We start from the raw sequence: 22669 nt of genomic DNA on the forward strand, positions 1-22669 counted from the left end.
AAGTGCGACTGGTCGATGGAGGGTTGCATGGCAAGCAGATCTATAGAGAAATTATACAGAGGAGAGTCGTGAAGAGATGGTATCGCTGAAGCAGAGGGAATCTCGTGGAGGATAGAAGGGCCAGGTATCGCGTTTTCGCTGAGAGCGCCAGCAGCATATCGCAGTGACACTTCGTCCATTGGCATGGCCGGCGAAGACAAGACGCGTATCGGAGCGGACGCGAGAGTCTCGCGAGTTGCGACGGGTGTCGCGGTCGGAGGAGAGAGGGCGTCAGAAGACAAGCCTGTGCGTCCAGCAGGCAAGGGTAGTACAAGGTTCTCGTCGGATGTATTCCAGGATGCTCTCCTGGCATTTTCGTGAACTTCGTGAGATCGTCGAGGTCGTGAAGCCAAACGAAGGACAGGGGGCGTAGCGACGTCGCGCATGGACTCCTAGCGAGTCTGTACAGTCGCCACAGAGAAGGGGTGGACGCGGAGGTACGCGACGGGCGGAAGCGAGAAATGAGCGCGAAGTCCTCCGCCCACCGTCCGTGAGAAAGCTATTACGTCTATCGTCCAGAACTCCAATCGGGCAAATGCCTCCGCCACAGTCCACCCACTCATTCGCCACCTGCACGGCGATGACTGCACAGGCTACTCTCAGGCACCTCATTACGAAGTCGAGCATCAATTTTTGGCAGTATTTCATGCCGTCATCACCACGCAAAGGGAGGTTAGTGGGCTTGGATAGTTCGATGAGTGGATGCATTGTAGAAATGCGATGGGACAGAATGGAGCGTGGACTGCAGGGGTGCGTTATTCTATATACATGGGGTCATGGTCCGATGAGGTGGAATAAAGAGTGGATGTCACTAGGATTTGGTCGGTGGAACGAACGGTATAAATATGGGGAAACAAGCCCAGGCGTGTGCGAAGACGAACTCTGAAAGTCATGAATGAGCATCACTCTGTTTTCCAGCCAATGAACCGGCGGAACCCGCATGCGTACCTATCTGACTAGTGTAGTACAACGCATCCATGCTTCGTGTGCGGCATCAATGGTCAAGCGTCGCTGAAGGACGCTGTTATGAAGTACTCTCCGTCCTTCTGAATGAGCACTTTATGGCCGGTGACCCATGGTGCGGGCTCTTCGGTGAGGACAGGAGAGGGACACCGCCGGAGAAGCTGAGCATGTCTTGACTTGACTTCGGAGACCTTGGGGTGCAGCAGAGGAACAGACTCGCGCTCAAGCGTCCACTTCTCCTTGGGAGTAGGCGGCCCTCGCTCGAACATTGCCCCTTGTTTACTTTGCGCACAACCCATGTCTGGTGTAGGTGGACATAAATTCAGTCGCTATAGGAGGCATGGTAGGAGCACATACCTCTGCAGAAACCCGGAGTCAAATGCAGCAGCGCACGGTTGGGGAGGATCAACCTCGAGTGGTTATAGAGCTATCTGGCACGGTGCCATCTTTTATGAGATTAGCCAGCGAATCGGAGTAAGATGCTTAGCCTTCGCATCACCAGCACTTCGAATTTGACAGCGTTGCGAAGGTCTATGCCAACAACCGCGCTGACGGGGGCGGTGGTGATTTGAACGGCGGCGCATATTGTACTTGTGATCGGCAAGTCCACTAGACGCGAAGAGGCGGATAGACGTGGATGGGCCTCGCACTGAGAGGCGCGGAGATAGATAGAACTACTAGATACGACTTCTGGCGTGCTGTGGGTAGTCAGATGAACGTATGTCTACAGACGTCTACATGCTGTCGACGTCGCCAGTCCCGAATGCGCGAGCTGCAGCTGCGCTTAGCGCCCATAATAACGTATCCACGTGTCCGGTCGTAGCACTGTGCACTGACGCTATACCACAACACACCACCGGCTAGCTCTGGCTCACCTGCATTCGGTCACTACACGCAGATACTACGGACCTCCATTAGCAAGTGGTCTGGACGCGTTATCGTTGACGCTCGGCCTTGAGCTCTCATGGCCAGCACCGTCGTGAAGCAGGTGAGTTACGCCGGACAACATCGGCCAGTACATGCTCATGGCACGTTCCAGCCAACAACGGCGGCGCCCACTCTGCAAGAGTCCCAGACCAATGCTCTCCTAACCCTGCTTAACCTCAACAATCCGGTGGAGCCACCAAGTAACCCCCTTACAAACCCGCCAAAGCATGCTTCATCAACCAAGACGCCTGTTGCTACCGGTCCTCCGGTATGGAAGGTGCTCGTGTTGGATCAGCACACCAAGGATGTCCTTGCGACCGTGCTGCGCGTCCAGGACTTGCGAGACGTGGGAGTGACGCTTCATGTGTACGTTTGCACGCGTTGGATGCGGGGGTGGACATAAGGACTTACATGAACCGCAGCCAGCTGCACTCCAACCGGCCGCCACTTCCAGACGTGCCGGCCGTGTACTTCGTGTCTCCAACGTTGCCCAACATTCGGCGAATAGCGCAGGACCTGGAGAAGGGCCTGTACGAGTCATTTCATCTGAGTTTTGTCGAACCGTTGCCTAGAGCGCTGCTCGAAGAGCTCGCAGCAGCAGTAGCACGAGATGGTACAGGCGAATCAGTGGAGCAGGTACGTTCGTCCATCATGTTCTTACATTGGTTCGGCTAACGATAACACCGAACCTTATTCAGGTCCTTGACCAATACCTTTCTTTCATCGCTCCGTCGCCTTCCTTATTCTCACTTCTTCCGCCTCCGACGGCTGCGTCTGCGTCAGCACCCACCACTCCGCAGGAGTACGGATCTTCGCAAGCACATTCAACATATGCACTCCTCAACTCCCCGTCATCAAGCGAACAGCAGATCGAAGAAGAAATAGAACGTATTGCGAGCGGCTTGTTCAGCGTCGTGGCGACCATGGGTACGTGCGGACGTACATCCCCCCTGCCGATTTGCCTCATGTCAGTGAAGGCTCTGTCCCAATTATTCGATGCCCACGGGGAAACGCGGCAGAGATGATTGCGAAGAAGCTCGAGACGAAAATCCGGGATGCCATACTGTCCGCAGCGCGGTCACACTCCACGTCGATATTCTCGCAAGATACGACGGGGCTATCAAACCTGCAGAGACCCTGTAAGCATGGAACACTGCCTCAGTTATGCTTCCGGCCCTAACAATGCTGGCGCGACGCAGTGTTGCTTATCCTCGACAGGAATGTGGATCTCGTCCCCATGATGTCACATGGGTGGACGTATCAGGCGCTTGCCTCAGATTGTCTCGAGATGAAGCTAAATCGCGTCGTCGTTTCACAGCCACAAAAGCGTTCATACGACCTCGATTCGAAGGACTTCTTCTGGGCGAAGAACGCAGCAAACCCATTCCCACAGGTCGCGGAGGACATCGACACGGAGCTAAACCGGTACAAGCAGGACGCGGCAGAAATTACGAGATCCACCGGTGTCAGTGATGTCAATGACATCGCACAGATGTAGGTCTGCTTTGTTCTCCCTCCCGCTTGTGCACCCTGCTGCATGATTGTGACTGTGGACTGACGTTGATACGCGGTCATAACTCAGGGATCTATCAGCCAATGCCACGCACCTGAAGACGGCCATTACGGCGCTCCCTGAACTCACGGCACGCAAGGCAGTGTTGGATACACATATGAACATAGCCACGGCGCTGTTGGAGGAAATCAAGAAACGTGGGCTTGATGAGCTGTTCAGCACAGAAGAAGCCATTGGTAAACAGGTAAGCATGGATAGCTCCGAGTGCATTGTAGTCGCGCTGACTATTGTCACACCACGCTGTAGACCGTGCAAACAATTCTCGAAACCCTACGCCATCCAAAGGACGGGGCCAACCCAACACCTCTTGACAAGCTCCGCCTCGTACTTGTCTTCTACCTCTCCTGTTCCGACAACGCCATCTCGAAGACTGATATTGCCGAGCTCGAAAAGGAACTCAAGGCCGCAGGGGTAGACGTGGCTGCGTTCGAATATGTCAGACGAACACGGGAGATCTCACGGATGACAGTGTCGAGCGCAATGGGCGGAACCTCTACGCCTAATGTGGGAGGCAACACGCCCGGCGGGGAACTCTTCAGGGGTTTCGGCGCCCTGAGCAGCAGGGTCAGTAACTCGACACTATGTGACGTATAACACGACATGGCGGGCGCTGACAAGTGACTTGCGTTGCAGCTCACGGACAGACTGAAGGACGGCGGATTGGAGAACCTGATATCCGGCGTGAAAAACTTCTTGCCAGCGAACAAGCTCCTGCCAGTAACGCGTCTGACAGAGGCACTGATGGAGTCATCCGCAGCGTCCAACCAGAGTCTGCAAGAGACAGACGAGTACCTCTTCCTTGATCCACGCGCCTCTCGCAATGCTGCGGGTCTGGGGCTCTCCGGCGTGAATGCTCCTGTAGGTGCAGCGACGACCGGCGGGCGTTCGAAGCGCATGGCCTTCACTGACGGGACGGTGTTTGTCGTTGGAGGTGCCGGTTACGTCGAGTACGGCAACCTCGAGGAGTGGGCGAAGCGGATGGGCAAGAGAGTCACGTATGGTGGTACGGAGATTTTGGACCCTGGAGGATTTGTGCAGACACTGGAGAGTCTGGGCAAGTCGGGCGCACAGGGTTGAGGCGTAGGGTTTGGACACTACATATTGGTGACTTCGAATGACACTATGAGACTGGATCACACGACTGGCACACGGTACGTTGCTGATTGGAAGCTGTCCTCCGTCTTTTTACAAGCGTGCAGTCGATTGAGTACCTACGAGTATTTTGAGATTGCCATGGGCTGAGGCGAACTTGAGTGGTCAACAGCCAACGTTCCGGAAAGCATTGACCACTGATGGTACAATTACAGTATCGATACAGGCGTGTAGCCGCAGGAGAGGTCAAGACTCGTTTGTTTACTTCTTCTTCTGCTGCATAGTCAAGATCTGGACTATCCGGATGCTACGGCAAAATAAGTTAGAGCACATGTGAGTACACAATGAACGACTTACAAAATGTTGATCAGGTCCAGCTCAAGGCTGATTGCCTCGCGCATCGGGTCGCGCGCCATGGCGCCGGTCTCAGCCACGCGAGCGTGCTGGAGGATCTTTTGCGTACTGTAGATGAGAGCAGTCAGCATCCACATAGCGACATCAACGCTTGAACATACTCGAAGAGAATGAAACCACTGAAGACCGCAAGACCGCCGTAGAGCGAGATGGCCTCCGAGATAGCCAGACCGCGCATGCCGAGAGGAAGAGCCATAGGTGCAAGCGAGCTCAGAGCCACAACTGTGACACCGGCAAGGAGAGGTCCACCCATGTAGAGGTACTTGTCGTTGGTGGCAGTTGCACCCACATAAGACAAGGCACCGAACACGCCTGCTGTGTACAGAGCCGCACGGGAGAGAATGGCGGGACTCAAGAAGAAAAGGGGGCTAAGCGTAGCCGCTTGGCAAGCATTGAAACCCTACCGGACTGAGGTTAGCAGCACGGGAGCGACATCAACTGGTTCCACGTACGAGCCAGAATGCATGCTTCAAGACCTTGTTCTCCGGAGATGTGTATATGGTTCCCATCATCGTTCCAATGCTTCCGACCAGACTGACACCGAGGACGACCCACGGGTTGGTGGCCATGAGGCGGAACGCGAACCCTGACCTGAACAGCGAACGAGCAGCGACAGCAGTCACTGCGAGACCGCCTCCGGCGTACATGAAGCTCTCATGCAGATAGGACTGCTCTGCCGGAGAAAGCCCGTCCCTCGTCTCCCGGTTAAAGAAAACATTCACTGCAACGATAGTCCCTGCAACGGTCGCCTGTAAAGAGAACCAGTCTACTCAGTACTACCGCAACTCGGGGATGAGTGTAGAGGGCTTACGGCTGTGATGCCATAGCGCTTCCATGCCTCCTGCTGGGTAGGCCGGGTAACCACAGGCGCGGAGTCGGTCAAGAAGCTGCGCGACTGCCTGACAAAGGAAGCTGAAGGAAGGGTCGCCCGCTTCTGAACTGCTGCCAGTACATTGGGTCTTGCATTACTGAAAGATCGGAATGCGACGCCCTGGGGGTGCCGCGCGGCCTGGAAGACCAGTGGATTTGTGAGAGGTCGTAGAGAAGAAACAAAGCTTGCACGAAACATGACGAGCAAGGGCAAGGTGGTGGTTGAGTGCAAGGGCGTTTTCTGTGGCGGAGGAGATGAAATGCCCCGCCGCGCATTCGTTCGGCGGCGCGCGTGACATCACACGTACCCCGGCGGCATGGCTCTCATCCCGATTCCCGAACCCAGATCCGAGATCGAGAAGGTCCCAAACCTTTCCGACACCCCTCTGCAGTATGTAAATAGCAGAATAAATATTGCAGGTATCACAAAATGACTACAGGAGTGGTACAGTATGTAGCGGTGGTCCCAGACAGATGCATACAGACATAGGGTGAATTATTGGAGGAGCGGTACCCGCGTAACGTCGACTACGCCGACCTCATTCGACTCGAGGGCCAACGCCATCCGGTTGATGTTCCCAGATTGTTGCCAGTCGATCTCGAAGATTCCAGGCTTCTCCGAGCCTGCATACCAAGACCAGCGCTTCTGACGGGCCTGCCGCGAATAATGAGGGTCAAACGATCGGTCATTCGTTCACACTACTACTCACCTTGACATCGTACACATGAAGCCAGCCATCGGCACCTCCAGTGGCGAAGAACCGCGCGTCCGGACTGAACGCAAGTGCATACACATGCCGCTTGTGATCCTGGAAGACACGCAAGCATTCGCCGGTGACGCTGTCCCATAGGCGCGATGTCCCGTCGAATGAAGAGCTGCCGAGCATCTGCGTCAGCGATAGTTGCCAGATGACGAATGTACATAGACTACTCACGAGGCCAGTATTTCATGGTCGCCCTCCGTGATTACCGGAGACCACGCGATTGAGCTGACAGTATGAGAGTGCCCTCTCAGCACTACTACGTCGTTATTTGGAGGACGGTTGTACACGATGTCTTCGATGTTCCATATCCGTGCGGTGCGGTCGTCAGAGCATGATGCTATCCTTGACCTTGAAGGACTGCATTTGATCTGATTCACCTCGGTGGTATGACCACTGGGGCCCTTGTCATGTTTCGTCCATTATCTAGATAGCGGATGGACGTACATGAATGTCTTCGGAGGTCTTGCATGCGCTAGGCTCATGATCTGAATTTTGCCGTCGGCACCGCAACTTGCGAAAATATCGTCGGTGAGCCAATCGACATCCAAGCAGCAGTCTACGTTGACGGATGAGTCTCGCAGGGAGGGAGTTCAATATAGGCCAGGCTACCTTTATGACACTGGAACTGCTTATGCAGCTTCTTCTCATGAATGTCCCAGACGCATACCGTACCGTCTAAGCTTGCTGTAAGGAGCCACCGGCCAGACTTGGAGAACCGCGTAGCGAATATAGGTCCCTTCTCACCGCCCAACCCATCACATCAGTCTAGCGGCGGAACCAGAAGCCTACCATGCCGACCCACCTCGTGTTGTGTGTGCGAGAAGTACAGCTCGCCACTCGTGGAACAGACGCGCAGAATGGCATCGTAAGAGCCGATCGCCAACAGGGATCCATCTTGTGTCCAGTCCAATGAGGTCAGGTCACCTTGTTCCGATTGTGAAGGATATGACAGTGTCATCGGAGGGCCGATCTTCGGTGGTACTGGTGACGCGGGTGGCTTCGAGTCGGGTACGTTCCATAGATGCACAACAGTATCCCTCGATCTGGTCGCTGTCAATTGGATATAACTCAAATGCACAAGCCTTGGTGGCTTACCCTGACGCGAGTGTGTTCTTCTTTGTAGGGTTCCAAGCACACACGAAGACCTACCACCAGACATGAGTAGACATGAAGACGGTGCGCGAATAGCCACAAACCTCAGTCTTGTGACCTTTCAATAGGCTCACGACATTCGAGGGTGTGACATCGTCCGCAGGACCAGGTTGCCGCTTTGTCTTGGACGACTTCTTCGATTCAGCGTGCTCAGAAGATGCGGAAGATGCCGTTTGCTTATGATCCTGTTTAGCTTTTGCACCGCCGGTAGCAATGAGACAGCGGCCAGACCCCACAAGGAAGTATCTCTCACGCTCTGTTGTGGATGGTGCGACACCATCGACTTGCATGCTCTCGTCTGGAGGAGCAGTTCTGGCACGCTTCTCCCTGGGCGCTTCTTCAGTAGTAGGTGTACTAGCTTTGCGTTTTGCTACGGAGTCAGCTGTGCCGTTCATGCCGACCGCGCCGTTTGCGTGCGGCTGAGGGGCCTGCTGGTCTATTTCCATAGCGTGGCTCGCTTGATCAGGAACGCTCGGCCCAGCGACATTGGGATCGAGTGAGCAGACATGACGCTCGAGCAGAGAGAATGGGCTTCTGCAGTTTGCGGTCATGCCAGTGCCCTTCCAGTGGGCTTCCACTTCAGCGTAGAGCAGTGCTTTGCTGAGAAGCTCTACAAGTTCACCGCGCGGCACATGTTGAGTGAAATTTGGGGAGTTGCTCAGTTGGCCCTCCGCGCGAAGTACGAAAGCGCTATGTTGGAAACCTGCGCGTGATGATGATTCACGTCAACAAGGTGACACACGAGGGTAAAGGCACTCGCCTGAGTCTTCAAAGTACGCGTGTATGAGGCAGTTGACATCGTCTGCCGTGATTTTGATAGGAGGCACCATCTTGGCCATGGCTGGAGAGGGTAGGGTACGGAAGGGAGGGCAAGCGCATTGTCCGCCAAAGCCGCCACCTCCAATCGATCACGTGCGCGTGTACCTAGGCGCGTCGCTCCTGGACGCGTTCAATTTGCTGCCAACGTCCGCCTCCCTGCCTCTCATGCCTCAGCCAAGAACTACACATCTGTGCTCAGCTGTGCATTGTGCGGATCCGATTGCTTCAGGGACTGGAGACTACTTCGCCCTATGGCACGATTAGTCGGGACAAATCAAAGGCCCAGGCATGGTAACCACGGTTCGCCTTACGGACTCCTACCACTGGTCGGCCGTCTCCGGAGGGGACCCACAGTTCTGCATCTACTGTCCAAGGCTATGAACCTTCTCTGTATATCTCCCACACATCCTTGGGATGCATGTTGCGGTATGGCTCTCGTCAAGTGTACAGTAAGGACGCCTCATTGTGACACGCATTCGACGTCTTCGCTTTCCTCACCCGTCTGCAATGGGTGATCTGGCTACTCCGAACATACGGGAAGTTTTTCTGCGGATTCCTGTCCTACGTGACTGGCCAGACTCGGTTCTTTCGAAAATCAGTGAAAGCCGGCATTCTGGTCTGCTCAAGTCATCCAAATTCGCGGACACAATCAGCTGTGACTGAAGTGTGAAGTCGACTCTGTCTTGTCAGCCTCATTTGCACACCTATAGAGATGTTTCTGAGGGAGTACACGCAGGTCGACAGTCTGAAGGCGGCCGGACAATGGGCGGCTGTTGATGAGATAAGACGGGCGATCGAGTGGGTGCCCGACATACGTCCGGACCGTCGCACGATCGCTCCAAGCTTGCTCAGCCCTCCGTCAGTCCCTCCCCCGCCCCTGCCTCTCCCCTGCCGTCCGCATGGAATCCCACACCGACAGGAATCAGGATGTCGCTATGGACGCATTGACCGGCATCGAAGACGATGCGTACGCTGGTCCCGACGCATACGTCGAGGGGAATGACGGCCCAGAGGATCTTGACTTCGAGATCGAAGAGGGCGAAGACGAAGACGAAGACGAAGATGACGAAGATGACGAAGAGGAGGAAGGTGGCTTTGACGAGGAGACGGATGTCGGGACACTTCTGAATGGTAAGTGTGATAACGTCCATGCAATGCGCCCGTGCTGACGGCAGTGAGCAGCCTTGATCAACATGCAAGAGGCCGAGCAGAGACAAGGCCAGACTAGGGGCTCTGGTTCCACAAATAGCGGCCAGCCGACGACCATCACTTTGGACAGCAACACTCTGGCGCAGGTTCAGCGACTCCTCGGCTTCTCTCGCGGCGTCCCTGTAACTAGTGCTGACCGTGACGAAGACGAAGACGACGAAGACGAGTACTTCAATCACTATGGTCACAGTGGCAAGTGGGATCGCACGCAGGATTGGTGGCCGGAGATTAAGGAGCCTAAGAAAGAAGGCCTTCAGCTTCTCATGGGCGGCGAGTTTGGGAGGCTAAAGCATCAGCTGAAGTCACGGAAGAAGGACAACAACATCGCTAGGCTTGCGCTCAACAGGGGCACACGAATACGGCCTGCATATAAGGAAGACTTGGCAAATGTATGTACAGAACGTCTCCGTCACATAAATGTAAGTTGACTGAGGGGTGTCCAGGAGCTACTGCCGAATTCAAACGGCACGGCTGTGGCACAGTATGCTGCCAACGCTTACGTCGGGCAATATTCATCGGGTGTGTGCTGATTCTGTGTTGCATGGCATGGCCTCGTCCTTAACGTGAGGCCAGATTCTACCTTCTACTACACATGTGTCAGAGGTGCGTCTCTATCACACATATGATGGGAGCACACACGAATGTATCCCGCAGACTTCCGCCTTCATGTGTATGATACGACTGCGCCCCTCAGCCAACGGAACGTGGAGGCAACACGGAACGAACGGCACGGACATACTACGTCCATGAAGGTAATCAAGACAATCCCAGCCAACCCTGGTCGCTGGACAATCACGGACTCACACCTCAGCCCTGATAATCAAAGGTCAGTCTGCGCACATAGTCAGCTGAATGCATTCTGACAAGCATGTCACAGGATGATCTACGCGTCAATAGTGAGCACATCGTGTGGTGGACCGGCCTTATGCTGACAGGGTATGCAGTCTAACACGGTATATATGACTACGACACTGGATCCGTCGCCAGTACAACATCCCATCCGCTTTGGCGAGTCGACAGGCAATCAAGTATGGGACTATGAGGACGATTTCGGCATCTGGAGCTGCAAGTTCTCTGCTGACGGCAACGAGGTCATCGCAGGAGGTAGCAGCATGATCTTCGGCAAGTACAAGGTTAGAGTGTTCAGACAGCAGCTCATTGACCTTCTGGACAGTGTACGATTTGATCGCTGATCAGCGAACCGTGAAGATTCAGGCACATACAGACGATGTGAACAGTTGTTGTTGGGCCGATACGGCATCAGGAAACATCCTTGTAAGCGCGTCGGACGACACCTTCATTAAGGTTTGGTACGTACTGCCCTTCCAGCTGCGTGGGCCATAACACTCATCTCATCCATCAGGGATCGACGATCACTCGGTGCCTCGCCCAAACCTTCTGGTGTACTCATCGGCCATACAGAAGGCATCACCTACGTCTCAGCCAAAGGCGACGGTCGCTACGTCATCTCCAACGGCAAAGATCAAGTCCTGCGATTATGGGACCTCCGCATGATGCGCTCGAACGACGACTTCGAGCGGGTGGAGCGGACACACTACGGCGTCCCTCACTTCGACTACCGGTGGGTCCCCCTCCGCAGACTCTCGCATGCCTCCCGAGACTCACTCTCAGCGTCCAGCGGCGGCTCGTATCCAAGACCGAAGTACAAGGCGCACCCGCTCGATTGCAGCGTCATGCAGTACACGGGCCACGAGGTCCTCCGCACGCTCATCCGCTGCCACTTCAGCCCCGCGGAGACAACCGGCCAGCAGTACATCTACTCGGGCAGCTCTGATGGGCGGATTCATATCTGGTCGTTGGACGGCCGCGTCGTGCAAGTGCTCGACCGCTCGCAGACGCTTCCGATGAGCTTCGATCCGTCGGGCCCTGACCCGCCTGGTTTGCATACGGCGCACAAAACGAAGACCTGTGTCCGGGACGTTAGCTGGCATTGTGAGCAGCCGGTGCTCATGAGTGCTGGGTGGCTAGGCACACGCTGGGGCAATAGAGAAGGCAGCACGATTGCGCGGCATGAGGTAAGCGGCCACGGAGTTGATTCAGGTTCAGTCGCTCATCGCGGATGTTTCTCACAGTGGAAAGGCCTGTCGAAGATGAATAACCGATTACAGGACTACGTAGAGAAGCAGCAGCAGGAGCTGCCCCATGCAGAAAGTGCGCGAAGTCTGCGTTCTCGGCAACGGAGGATGCCTGGTGGATTTGGAGGATACTCAGACGATTCGGATGATGAGCACTATGCATCATGAGCGTGAGGCCCGGAGGTGCTGCATTGACTTTGCATATAGCATTGCGTATTGGGCATTGTAGATGTATTTGTATCATGGCTGGATTAGTCTCTGGACCCACACGGACGTCATTCGGGTCCTTGCGGCATTGCGGTCACTTGGCCGACACTCAAAGGTCCTGCAATCTGCTTCTAATATTCCCTTGGCACTGTACTCGGGCTCGATGTCGAATCAAGGTCAAATGGGAATTGCGGCGCAGCAGCGTCGGCGCTTGGACGCAATAGGACCAACTGCGAAGTGCATATGTATGAGGCACTGCTGCGTGACCGAACTCTAGTCTCCGTTACATCGCCCCTGTGCAGAATCTCACTCACAACAAGGCTCCGCCGTCTTTGACACCATGCGGCTCACCCCGACTGAATCCCACCTCAACACTGAGTTCCCAGTCGCTATGAACGCTGACCTGAACCTCTATGGCTTTCCGCCGGGCTACTTCATCATCCGCTCTGTGGCGACGGGCCGCCTCCTGGATGTGGAGATGGGATGGGCGGATGATGGGACGCAGATGATCCTGTACACGGAGAACGAGACTTCGTTGGTGGACTGTGAGTTTCATTCGCTGCTTTCGTTCCGGATCGTTTACGGAGACCCTCGACAATGAAGCTATGCGCGACCCGGCTGCGGACAACCAGGTCTTCTTCATTGACACTTCCGGAGTGTTATGCTCGAGGAGCACTGGTCATGCTATTGATATCGAAGGTGCGCTGCGACTATCTCGCTCGGAATGCCCTTCATTCGCTTAGCGGAACGATACCAGACGACTGTCTCGTGCTGCGCCACCGACGTCCCGTCCTGCAGCCGTTCCCCAACTCCTACTCCCACCCGCTCCCTCGCTTCTCGTATGACCGCCAGACGAAGAACATCGCAGTCACCTTCGCTTCGGATCCCTCCTATCCCAAACCCGGCCCCGAACGCAAAACATGGGAAGCTTGGAAGGAGATGACGTTCCTGGTTACCGCTGTTCCCGCTCGCAAGCCCCGCGGGATCATCGACGACGCATCCCAGCTGCTCACGAGCGCGATCACGACACCGTTGTCACTGTTCGGTGCACTGAGGCCTGCATCGAGCGCCACGCCTGAGACTGTGTTCGCGAGCGGCGAGGTTGACCTGAGGGAGGACGAGATCCTGGAGCAGGAGCGCTCAGAGGAGGGCGAGGTTGACGACTCTCCGGAACGTCGACGTGAGGTGCGTGTATTGGCGCTTGCGAAGGAGGAGGTAGATGCGGCCAGTGCGAAGGCGAAGCTGAGGAGGCAGTGGGAGGTCATCCCTCTGCGGGCCTCCAGGAAGAGCACAAGCTACTGATAGCATTTCTGTATTATTTGTTGAGTACTGGTATGCTTATGTGCTATAGTAGTCTGTACAGTATTGCTCCATGTCACGTTTATAGTAAATTATACGACCTTTTCATCTCAACACTGCGGCGGTTAGAAGAGTCGAGCCTTGGTCGGGACGCGCCTTTCAGGCGCGGTCACATGAGGGTGGACGCGTCGGGGGGCCGAGTGAGGCGGGCGGCTGAATCAAAGATGTACGATCGCAAGCAGCGGGGGAGCTTGGATGATCGTCTTCGCGAATCCCACAGTCTCGTCCTTCTCGGACATGTTCACCCTATCAGGCGCCAGAGATAGCTGGAGTCCTTCATATACAGTACACAACCACCGTAACGTTCGTGTGCGCCGGCTTGTCCCCTGACCTTGTCCATCATGTTCACGAGGCTTTCCGGTCTTGCTCTGCTCGTCTCAGCTGCTCTGGTGGTCGCACACGAACATCGCGACCAGATCCCGCTTGACGACTTTGCTAGTCCTACGACGGGCCATGATCCTGCAGACTCTGATGCCTGGCTGAAGAAGTACGGGAAACAAATCGACCAGGTCTTCTCCGGACCTCTGTCGTTCTCCCACCTTCCGTACAGCCGATGTCTCGAAGACCCCTCCGCGGACTTCGACATCGCAGTGCTGGGCATGCCATTCGACACGGCGGTGACCTACCGTCCTGGGGCACGCTTTGGGCCGTACGCTATCCGCTCAGGAAGCAGGAGACAGAGGGATACCCGCGGGTACACTCTGGCGTGGAAGGTGAACCCATATGAACTGGGATCGAGGATCATTGACTGTGGCGATGTGAGCGCATCTCCATTCGTGAGAGATTATCGGATTGCTGAGAACTGTACTATGTAGGTGCCTGTGAGCCCATTTGACAATGCTCTCGCAGTCGATCAGATGGAGGTGGCATACTCGAGCTTGCTAGCCAGGGCAGTTGGAAGCAACGACTCACCAGCCCGTTCTAATGCCGTCCGTGTATTCGCAAAGGATGGCAAGGAGCACCCTCGCATAATCACGTCAGTAGCACCATCTTAGCCGGCTCGTGTGCACCGTGCTGAACAGTTATAGACTGGGTGGCGATCATACTATTGTGCTCCCTATCCTGCGCTCCCTCAACAAAGTGTATGGGCCAGTCTCTGTCATCCACTTCGATGCGCACCTGGACACCTGGCCTGCATACCCCGGCACAACCACGGAGCAGTCGCGTGTCACGCACGGCACATTCTTCTATCTCGCCCAGGAGGAAGGCCTCATGACCAACACCAGCATCCACGCCGGCATCCGTTGCAAGCTTCAAGTAAGTGGACCGGTCGCTACCGAAGGCGGACCTTGATTCACATCTGCCTCTTGGAAAAGGGATACGGCGATATCGAGAACGACGAGTCTGTCGGATTCCAGCTCATCTCGTCGGATGACATCGATGACTACGGAGTGAATGCGATCATCAAGCGCATTCGTGACCGTATCGGCGACTCTCCTGTGTATCTCAGGTAAGTTAAACAGTTCAGATGCTACCTCCAGACCCACCGACCTGCATGCAGCCTCGATATCGACGTCATCGGTACGCTCTTTACCTCTCCGGCGTGGATGTAGGACTTGAAACTGATTCTGATCGTCGAAGATCCCGGGTTGGCACCAGCTAGTGAGTATTTGCTCTTGCAGCTCCGCGAGCTGACTCTCACAGCGTCCTGTAGCTGGTACTCCTGAAGCAGGAGGCTGGACGACCCGCGAGGTCAAGCGTATCATCCGCGGCCTTGCAGGTCTGAACTTCGTGTAAGTGGTCTATGCTCAAACACTCACCTTGAACCTCAACGAGTTCCTGGCCCCGCTACAGCGGTGCAGATATCGTCGAGGTCGCGCCAGCATATGACAACGGTATGTCTTGCCCTGCAGCAGCATGTTCGTCACCCTGTTTGACATTTGATGATTCGGCCAGCTGAAATCACCGGGATTGCTGCGGCCGACATCGTGCACGACTTCCTGTCGATGTTCCTCACCCAGGAGCCACCGAAGGCACCTACCTCGCGCTCATGGGGCGCAAGAGATGAGCTGTGATAGAACTGCTGTGATCAGCTTCCGTCACTCCAGGTGCCTGTCAGTACTTAGAACTTATCAGAAACGCTTACCACTCCAAAGCGGCCGCTAGAAAGCGCACAAAACTGAACGTCGCACGCTGTGCTGTCGTAGGACTGTCCAATTTCATGAGATCCACGTTTCTAGTAATACATTGTGTCGTGACCGAGCTTGAAGCGACGAGACGGCTGCATAAAAGCCTCGTTCATTAAGTGACAACCATAAATATTATCATGTAAGTCCGCGAGCAAGATGGGGGTAACGCGAATGCAAGGAGAAGAAGACAGTCGAAGGCACGTAGCGTCAAGTACTACCGGTTCCCGGACTTCGTTGACCACATCCCGGGTGGCTGCGCCGTGGCGGCGTCGTACATCGGCGGACTATCCGAATAGCTCGCTTCGTGCTCGTGCGGCTCAGGCATGCCGACGGGCGAATGCGATAATTGTGTCGGCGAGCGCATTTGATGCCCGTGCGCGACATTCGTGTTTAGTGGCGCGGGCGAGGGTGTTGTGTAGTGCGATGCGTACGGGTCGTAGTACGCCGTGTCATGCGCGGCGCCGTACCCGTCACCGCCGAGCGTATAGCTGCGGTCCTGCTGGTGCGGCCCAGGCGAGTGGCTACTGTAGTATGGGTTAGTCGCTCCGGCGGGCGGGGGCGAGGTGGTTGTCGGCGCTGCGCCGTGAAGATACCCCGTGCTATTGTAGTTGTCAGGGCTGAACGTTTGTGTCTGGGGAGCAGCGTACGGTGTGTCCGTGCGCGGCATGGAGTAATTCGAGTTGTACGGCTGTTGTGAAGCTTGGTAATCTGCAGGAGGGCGTGAGCGGGGTGACAAAGACAGAGGGTATGAGAACACGTACACGAAGAAACCCCTTGCCCATGTCCGTAGTTCTGGCTCGCAGCACTTGCCTGCTGCGTGTGGCCATAGCCACCTGCGGCAAGGTAACCGCCGGCGCCTGCAGCGGTGGCTCCCACACCTGCCACACCTGGAGAGTTGCTGTATGTCGAGGGAGCGTATCCAGAAGTGCCCTGCGTGTGTCCGCTGCCTTGCCTCCTGGGGTTTTGCGGCGAAGACTGGGGAGGGTAGACAGTGGATGTCGCAGGAGATGCGTTGCTGTAGTCTACCGCCCGCGTGCCCACTGGTGCTGGCGCGTAGCCACCAGGGAACTGACGGTTAGTCTGGCTCGGTTGTCGCCTGTAACCACCAACGCCAGCGTTCTGCGCGTCAGAGAGAGGAATGATCTTGTCGCCGTCGTCGACGTACTCCTCGTCCGTGTGTCCCGCGAGGGGCTGTAGTTGGTCGATCTCCTGGAATGCAGGCAAGCCAATCTCGCCCTGCTTCTGTCGGGCTTTGCGATCTGCTTCAGCCTTGACGGCATCGAGGCGCATCTGCTCTGCATATGTGTTCTCGGGAGCATTCCGCCCTTTCACCCAGCTTGACGGACGGCGCCTGATACAGCATCGTCCGACAGTGTAGAAGCAGCCCGCGAAGAAGAGCAGTAACCATGCTGCAAGCGTGAGCCAGACGCCGAGGCCGAGCGAAGATGAACCACCGGCCTCGCTGTTGATGCGGGACTTGGTCACGTAGAAGAGGACGATGTCGAAGATGAAGGCAACAAGCGTGACGACCGCGGCAAAGCCGGAGATGAAGGAGCTGCAGTACGCCATGGACATCTCGCGGACATGCGCAAGGAGCCCGAACACGGCGGAGATGGCTGAGAGGATGAGGGCGACGACGTGTAGGACGAGCGCATAGGTGATCCACTTGACGAGCACGTTAGGGATCTGAATGGCGGTTTTGTCTCCGAGCAAGGAATTCACGTCTGACGCGCTGATCAGGGGCTTTCCAAACTGGACTTCAACAGAGACTTACCGAGCTCGTAGCCCACCGACGGCTTCGAACATGTCGTCCCATTTGACAGCTCCATACAGTAGCCCAGAGTCCCGAATGTGAACGTGCCGTTCGTGTTGTCAATGTTGATTGTCGCCTTGAGAAAGTAGATGGATTTTATGTAAGGAACGGAGAAGGTAACGGCGGCGAGGAGGCCAGTCGCGATGAGAGTGACCAGGAATCCTGGTGTTGCAGGCCGTAAGATACCCATGGCGGAAGTCGAGAGCTAGACAATCCGCAAGGGCGGTTATGTGATGGTTAAGGTGAAAGAGCTGCGTCGGTCGAGGTTGTCCTCGACGCCGACGGAGAAGTGTTGCCTATGCAAGGCGGTGTGCGGATGCCAGTGCCAATTTGCCACTCTCCCACGCAAGCGCCCGCAGGCCGTCCCCCTCGACACGATCTGGCAGGTGACCGCATGTACAGGAACAGTCTCCTCTCCATACACGGCCTGCTGCCTGCGCAGACCAGAATTGGATGCTCCGAGAGACAACAACGGAATATATTCGTCCTCTACGGATGTTTCCACCACAAGAGACGAATTCCACGCCGTACTACTCCAGTGTTCGTCACGATCACGTCGTCCGCAATACACTCCTGCACGAAACCAAACTTCTCAAAGACACGCGCACTAGCTACGTTCTCCGCGTAGGTCTCGACACGCATGACTCGTACGTTCATCCTTGGGATTGCCCAATCCGTCATGAGCGTGCGGAACGCGGCACTCATTATGCCTCGTCCATGGTGAGAACTAGCCAACCAGTCTGCCATCACCCGCACCGTCAGTATGGGCAGTCGGGTAAGAAAACACTACGACTTACCACCGGCACACCAGATGATGGACGGGTCGCCGACTGCGCGTGCTGCGTTTTCCTCGCAGCTCACGGTCTGCTCGGCGCCTTCGTGCACCAATGCGCAGCGACGTAAATGCACGTCGCCGATGAGTGTCTCGGTCCCGTCCTCCGCCACTTCTCGCAAGGCATGCACTGGGCAGGCCCCCACGATCTTCAACGAACCGCCGGACTGCTCTGGGTCATCCGCCTCCAAGTCTGCCAGGATGGCATCCGACTCTTTTGTGACCATCGTCAACCGACTTTCCGCGTGAGACTGGAGGTACGGGTACGGTGGCGATGAGAGCCAGTCGACGACCTTGCGATCGTTTAGGTTGCGCATGGCTGCGTCCACATCGCTCATCCGCGGAGGGGTTATGATGATGTTGTCGTGAGGACTCGGCAGCCGTAAATACGGCTCACCAGTAGTGGGGTTGACTTGCAGAGGGTGCAATTTCGAGGGCATGATGCTGGTGGGTCGCAAATGCGGAGACATCAATTGCCTACATATACATGCCTACATAATCAACGTCAGTCGGAGTCAGTCGAGTCAGTCGAGTCAGTCGAAAAAACCGGGCTGTGCTCATCCAACGTGCTAATACCGATTCATGGTCGGTACACTTACAACCATATAGATTCCTCAGCGCTGACGCACACGTCGTTTCTTCGATGTGGTTGCTCTGAGTCTCATGGAATTGGAGCGCGCGAGTAGGGCCGAAAATTATGGCAAGGAGTGTCATCCTCACAATCAACGCAGCTGGAGTCAAGAGGTACAGTTGAGCAGTATTGTGACTCAAAGATACGCGTTGACGTTGACTGCCAGAGAATGCAATACATCGCGGACGAGAGGTGGGTCGAACAGTGCACGACTTTCGGGACCGGGAGCGCGTCGAGGGCGCGGCTGTGTCTCGGCGGGTGCACGTGCTCGCGGTAATGAGCCTGCCCTGAAGTGATCGATAAGCCGGACGGGCTCACAAAACTTTCCGCCTCCACTCAGTGTACAGACCAGGTTTGCCTGCGACGTCCTCTCCTGCCCCTCTCTCTGCGGCCTCCATTGCGGACGTCGCGTGTATCAATCCCTACTTTTTCTGTGTTTTTACCTGTAAAATCTAGTCAACATGGTGTACGTAAATCGTCTTCCCGCTTCTGTGCTCTGAAGTTAATTTCTACCTCCTACGATGCCAGTAACTTCACCGTAGGTGAGTAGAACACAAAAACTGTTCCAGTGATCGAAACTGACGATATGCTGTTTAGACCAGATCCGGGGACTTATGGACAAGTCCACTAACATCCGTAACATGAGTGTCATTGCTCATGGTATGTCTCAGTCGTGAAGTGCTCCTTGATACATGTCATTCATTGTCTCACAGTCGACCACGGAAAGTCCACGCTCACGGACTCCCTGGTTTCCAAGGCGGGTATTATCGCTGGCGCAAAGGCGGGCGAAATGCGGTTTACGGATACAAGAGACGACGAAAAGGAGCGCGGTATCACGATCAAGTCCACGGCCATCTCTATGTACTTTGAGGTCGACAAGGAAGATGTCTCCGCTATCAAGCAGGAGACCGACGGTGCGTGTAGATGCCGCTGGCTCGCCTCGTGTATCTTACCAATTGTACTCAGGCACTGAGTTCTTGATCAACCTGATCGATTCCCCGGGGCACGTCGACTTTTCTTCGGAGGTCACGGCTGCGCTCCGTGTCACAGATGGTGCCCTTGTCGTTGTCGACTGTGTGGAGGGTGTCTGCGTGCAGACGGAGACCGTGCTCCGTCAGGCGCTCACTGAGCGTATCAAGCCTGTCGTCATCATCAACAAGGTCGACCGTGCCCTCCTTGAGTTGCAGGTCGACAAGGAGCAGCTCTTCCAGTCCTTCTGTCGTACCATCGAAAGCGTCAACGTCATCATTTCGACGTACAACGACGCTGTGCTCGGTGATGTCCAGGTCTACCCGGAGAAGGGTACCATCGCCTTTGGTTCCGGTCTTCACGGATGGGCCTTCACGCTCCGTCAGTTCGCCAGCCGTTACTCGAAGAAATTCGGCGTTGACAAGGAGAAGATGATGGCTAAGCTCTGGGGTGACAACTACTTTAACCCTGCCACCCGCAAGTGGACGAGCAAGGGCACTGACAACGACGGCAAGCCCCTCGAGCGTGCGTTCAACATGTTCGTCCTCGACCCCATCTTTAAGATATTCGATGCCGTCATGAACTTCAAGAAGGACGCCATCGGCCCGATGCTCGAGAAGCTCGACGTCAAGCTCGCTCAGGACGAGCGAGACCTCGAGGGCAAGTCTCTCCTCAAGGTCGTCATGCGCAAGTTCCTGCCCGCCGGTGACTCCCTCCTGGAGATGATAGTCATCAACCTTCCCTCGCCCAAGACCGCCCAGCGCTACCGTGTGGAGACCCTCTACGAGGGCCCCATGGACGACGAGTCCGCCATCGGTATTCGTGACTGTGACTCCAAAGGTCCCCTTGTCCTCTACATCTCGAAAATGGTGCCGACCTCCGACAAGGGTCGTTTCTACGCCTTCGGTCGTGTCTTCTCCGGTACCGTCCGTGCTGGCCCCAAGATTCGTATCCAGGGTCCCAACTACGTCCCGGGCAAGAAGGACGACCTATTCATCAAGTCAGTGCAGCGCACGGTTCTCATGATGGGTCGGTACATCGAGCCGATCGAGGACTGCCCGGCTGGTAACATCGTCGGTCTCGTCGGTGTCGATCAGTTCCTGCTCAAGAGCGGTACTCTCACTTCGTCGGAGACGGCGCACAACATGAAGGTCATGAAGTTCTCCGTGTCTCCTGTCGTGCAGGTCGCTGTCGAGGTCAAGAATGCCGCTGACCTCCCCAAGCTCGTCGAGGGTCTCAAGCGTCTCTCGAAGTCCGACCCGTGTGTCCAGGCATGGATCAACGACACCGGTGAGCACATTGTTGCCGGTGCCGGTGAGCTTCACTTGGAGATTTGCTTGAAGGTACGTTCGCTATGTTATCCAAGCTGTTGCCTTTACTCATATCCGACTGGGCTCTGTTGCCAGGATCTCCAAGAAGACCACGCTGGTGTGCCTCTCAAGATCTCCGACCCCGTTGTTGGTTACAAGGAGACCGTTAAGGCCGAGTCCACGATCGTCGCTCTCTCGAAGTCGCAGAACAAGCACAATCGTCTCTACGCCAAGGCGATGCCGATCGACGAGGAGCTTTCGCTCGCCATCGAGGCCGGCAAGATCAACGCCCGTGACGACTACAAGATCCGCGCGCGTATCCTCGCGGACGAGTACGGCTGGGACGTCACCGATGCGCGGAAGATCTGGTGTTTCGGTCCCGAGACGACTGGCCCGAACGTGCTCGTCGATGTTACGAAGGGTGTGCAGTACCTCAACGAAATCAAGGACTCGTGCGTTGCGGCGTTCCAGTGGGCGACCAAGGAGGGTGTCTGTGCTGAGGAGATCATGCGTGGTGTCCGCTTCAACATCCTCGATGTGACGGTAAGCTACAGTCCAATGGAATATTATGAGTAAAGTGCTGACATGTTGTGTTCGTAGCTCCACACCGATGCCATTCACCGTGGTGGTGGACAGATCATCCCTACATGTCGTCGTGTCTGCTACGCTGCCTGCCTGCTCGCGACGCCGGGTCTCCAGGAGCCCGTCTACGTTGGTAAGTCTCAGTGTACAACCCTGTTGTTGACGTGTCTGACACGATTCACAGTTGAGATTCAGTGCCCTGAAAACGCCATTGGCGGTATCTACTCGGTACTCAACAAGCGTCGTGGCCAGGTCTTCAGCGAGGAGCAACGTGTTGGCACGCCGATGTTCACGGTCAAGGCGTACTTGCCCGTCACGGAGTCGTTCGGCTTCAACGGCGAGCTCCGCGCACATACCGGTGGCCAGGCCTTCCCCCAGGCCGTGTTCGACCACTGGGAGTTGATGAACGGCTGTAAGTACACCAACGGTCATTGTGCATCGATCTACCGAGAACTGACACCATTCGCTCGCAGCGCCCCTCGAAAAGGGCAGCAAGCTCGAGGAGCTCGTCAGGGGTATCCGTACACGCAAGGGTCTCAAGCCCGATATCCCGTCATTGGACACGTATTACGACAAGCTGTAAGGAGAGGATGGTTACAACCCGCAGAAGCCAACGAATGTCTCATTACGCCTTCCTACGTGTGTCTGTTGTCTCCCACTAGCTCTCACGATGTTGTACACTCGATGATCACGAATGCATTTTTCTCCGTATCATGTATCGATGGATGTTGTGCTGCTGTTGTGTGCCTGGATGTGGTGCTGTCTTCTGTATACATGCGGCTCCGTACAAGTGCCAAGAGGCTGTCGATCGCGCTTCCGATCGACGTGTCATGTTAATTCGTATCGGTACCGGTGAATGAGTAGACATGACTGCAATGCGTCTGCTTCGAAATTTGACGGACGACGTTCAGCAACACCA

The 22669-nt window shown here is 55.7% G+C and overlaps 8 protein-coding genes across 8 annotated transcripts; 4 read left to right on the plus strand and 4 right to left on the minus strand.

Moving 5' to 3' along the window:
• Positions 1 to 1966: 1966 nt before the first annotated feature.
• On the plus strand, positions 1967 to 4579 carry C8Q71DRAFT_797377 (Sec1-like protein; the record flags this gene model as incomplete). The annotated part of the gene is made up of 9 exons (XM_047925746.1): positions 1967 to 1990; positions 2042 to 2295; positions 2352 to 2565; positions 2628 to 2856; positions 2907 to 3068; positions 3129 to 3423; positions 3512 to 3686; positions 3749 to 4066; positions 4136 to 4579. 9 exons carry the CDS (start codon positions 1967 to 1969, stop codon positions 4577 to 4579), a joined length of 2115 nt encoding a protein of 704 aa, XP_047778271.1.
• Positions 4580 to 4855: 276 nt separating this feature from the next.
• Positions 4856 to 6077, minus strand: C8Q71DRAFT_858730 (Bax inhibitor family protein; the record flags this gene model as incomplete). The annotated part of the gene is made up of 5 exons (XM_047927549.1): positions 4856 to 4901; positions 4952 to 5056; positions 5110 to 5408; positions 5461 to 5757; positions 5820 to 6077. 5 exons carry the CDS (start codon positions 6075 to 6077, stop codon positions 4856 to 4858), a joined length of 1005 nt encoding a protein of 334 aa, XP_047778272.1.
• Positions 6078 to 6269: 192 nt separating this feature from the next.
• On the minus strand, positions 6270 to 8649 carry C8Q71DRAFT_763890 (WD40 repeat-like protein). The gene is made up of 10 exons (XM_047924036.1): positions 8555 to 8649; positions 8048 to 8497; positions 7839 to 7987; positions 7738 to 7787; positions 7445 to 7685; positions 7252 to 7378; positions 7087 to 7198; positions 6814 to 7035; positions 6589 to 6754; positions 6270 to 6533 (listed from the first exon to the last, which is right to left on the minus strand). Exons 1-10 carry the CDS (start codon positions 8631 to 8633, stop codon positions 6375 to 6377), a joined length of 1755 nt encoding a protein of 584 aa, XP_047778273.1. The 5' UTR covers positions 8634 to 8649; the 3' UTR covers positions 6270 to 6374.
• An 899-nt stretch (positions 8650 to 9548) lies between these two features.
• On the plus strand, positions 9549 to 13427 carry C8Q71DRAFT_709695 (WD40-repeat-containing domain protein; the record flags this gene model as incomplete). Its single annotated transcript, XM_047920699.1, has 13 exons — positions 9549 to 9748; positions 9863 to 10211; positions 10266 to 10341; positions 10396 to 10425; positions 10477 to 10648; positions 10700 to 10718; positions 10758 to 10948; positions 10977 to 11132; positions 11186 to 11858; positions 11916 to 12033; positions 12446 to 12670; positions 12729 to 12783; positions 12869 to 13427. The coding sequence occupies 13 exons, from the start codon at positions 9549 to 9551 to the stop codon at positions 13425 to 13427; spliced, it is 2823 nt and encodes a 940-aa protein (XP_047778274.1).
• A 130-nt stretch (positions 13428 to 13557) lies between these two features.
• On the plus strand, positions 13558 to 15615 carry C8Q71DRAFT_763895 (Arginase/deacetylase). Its single transcript, XM_047924037.1, has 9 exons — positions 13558 to 14242; positions 14300 to 14460; positions 14513 to 14741; positions 14801 to 14934; positions 14986 to 15005; positions 15066 to 15086; positions 15139 to 15217; positions 15279 to 15319; positions 15381 to 15615. Exons 1-9 carry the CDS (start codon positions 13826 to 13828, stop codon positions 15497 to 15499), a joined length of 1221 nt encoding a protein of 406 aa, XP_047778275.1. The 5' UTR covers positions 13558 to 13825; the 3' UTR covers positions 15500 to 15615.
• C8Q71DRAFT_763898 (SUR7/PalI family-domain-containing protein) lies at positions 15616 to 17818 on the minus strand. The gene is made up of 3 exons (XM_047924038.1): positions 17388 to 17818; positions 16375 to 17337; positions 15616 to 16321 (listed from the first exon to the last, which is right to left on the minus strand). The coding sequence occupies exons 1-3, from the start codon at positions 17614 to 17616 to the stop codon at positions 15828 to 15830; spliced, it is 1686 nt and encodes a 561-aa protein (XP_047778276.1). The 5' UTR covers positions 17617 to 17818; the 3' UTR covers positions 15616 to 15827.
• A 97-nt stretch (positions 17819 to 17915) lies between these two features.
• Positions 17916 to 18698, minus strand: C8Q71DRAFT_858735 (acyl-CoA N-acyltransferase; the record flags this gene model as incomplete). Its single annotated transcript, XM_047927550.1, has 2 exons — positions 17916 to 18166; positions 18224 to 18698. The coding sequence occupies 2 exons, from the start codon at positions 18696 to 18698 to the stop codon at positions 17916 to 17918; spliced, it is 726 nt and encodes a 241-aa protein (XP_047778277.1).
• A 670-nt stretch (positions 18699 to 19368) lies between these two features.
• C8Q71DRAFT_102525 (eukaryotic translation elongation factor 2) lies at positions 19369 to 22386 on the plus strand. Its single transcript, XM_047916265.1, has 8 exons — positions 19369 to 19431; positions 19487 to 19549; positions 19603 to 19803; positions 19856 to 21201; positions 21265 to 21711; positions 21769 to 21883; positions 21935 to 22162; positions 22224 to 22386. The coding sequence occupies exons 2-8, from the start codon at positions 19504 to 19506 to the stop codon at positions 22331 to 22333; spliced, it is 2493 nt and encodes an 830-aa protein (XP_047778278.1). The 5' UTR covers positions 19369 to 19431; positions 19487 to 19503; the 3' UTR covers positions 22334 to 22386.
• Positions 22387 to 22669: the final 283 nt, after the last annotated feature.

The sequence above is a fragment of the Rhodofomes roseus genome (assembly GCF_022264815.1).
Source record: "Rhodofomes roseus strain CIRM-BRFM 1785 chromosome Unknown C8Q71scaffold_12, whole genome shotgun sequence".
Lineage (NCBI taxonomy): Eukaryota > Fungi > Basidiomycota > Agaricomycetes > Polyporales > Fomitopsidaceae > Rhodofomes > Rhodofomes roseus.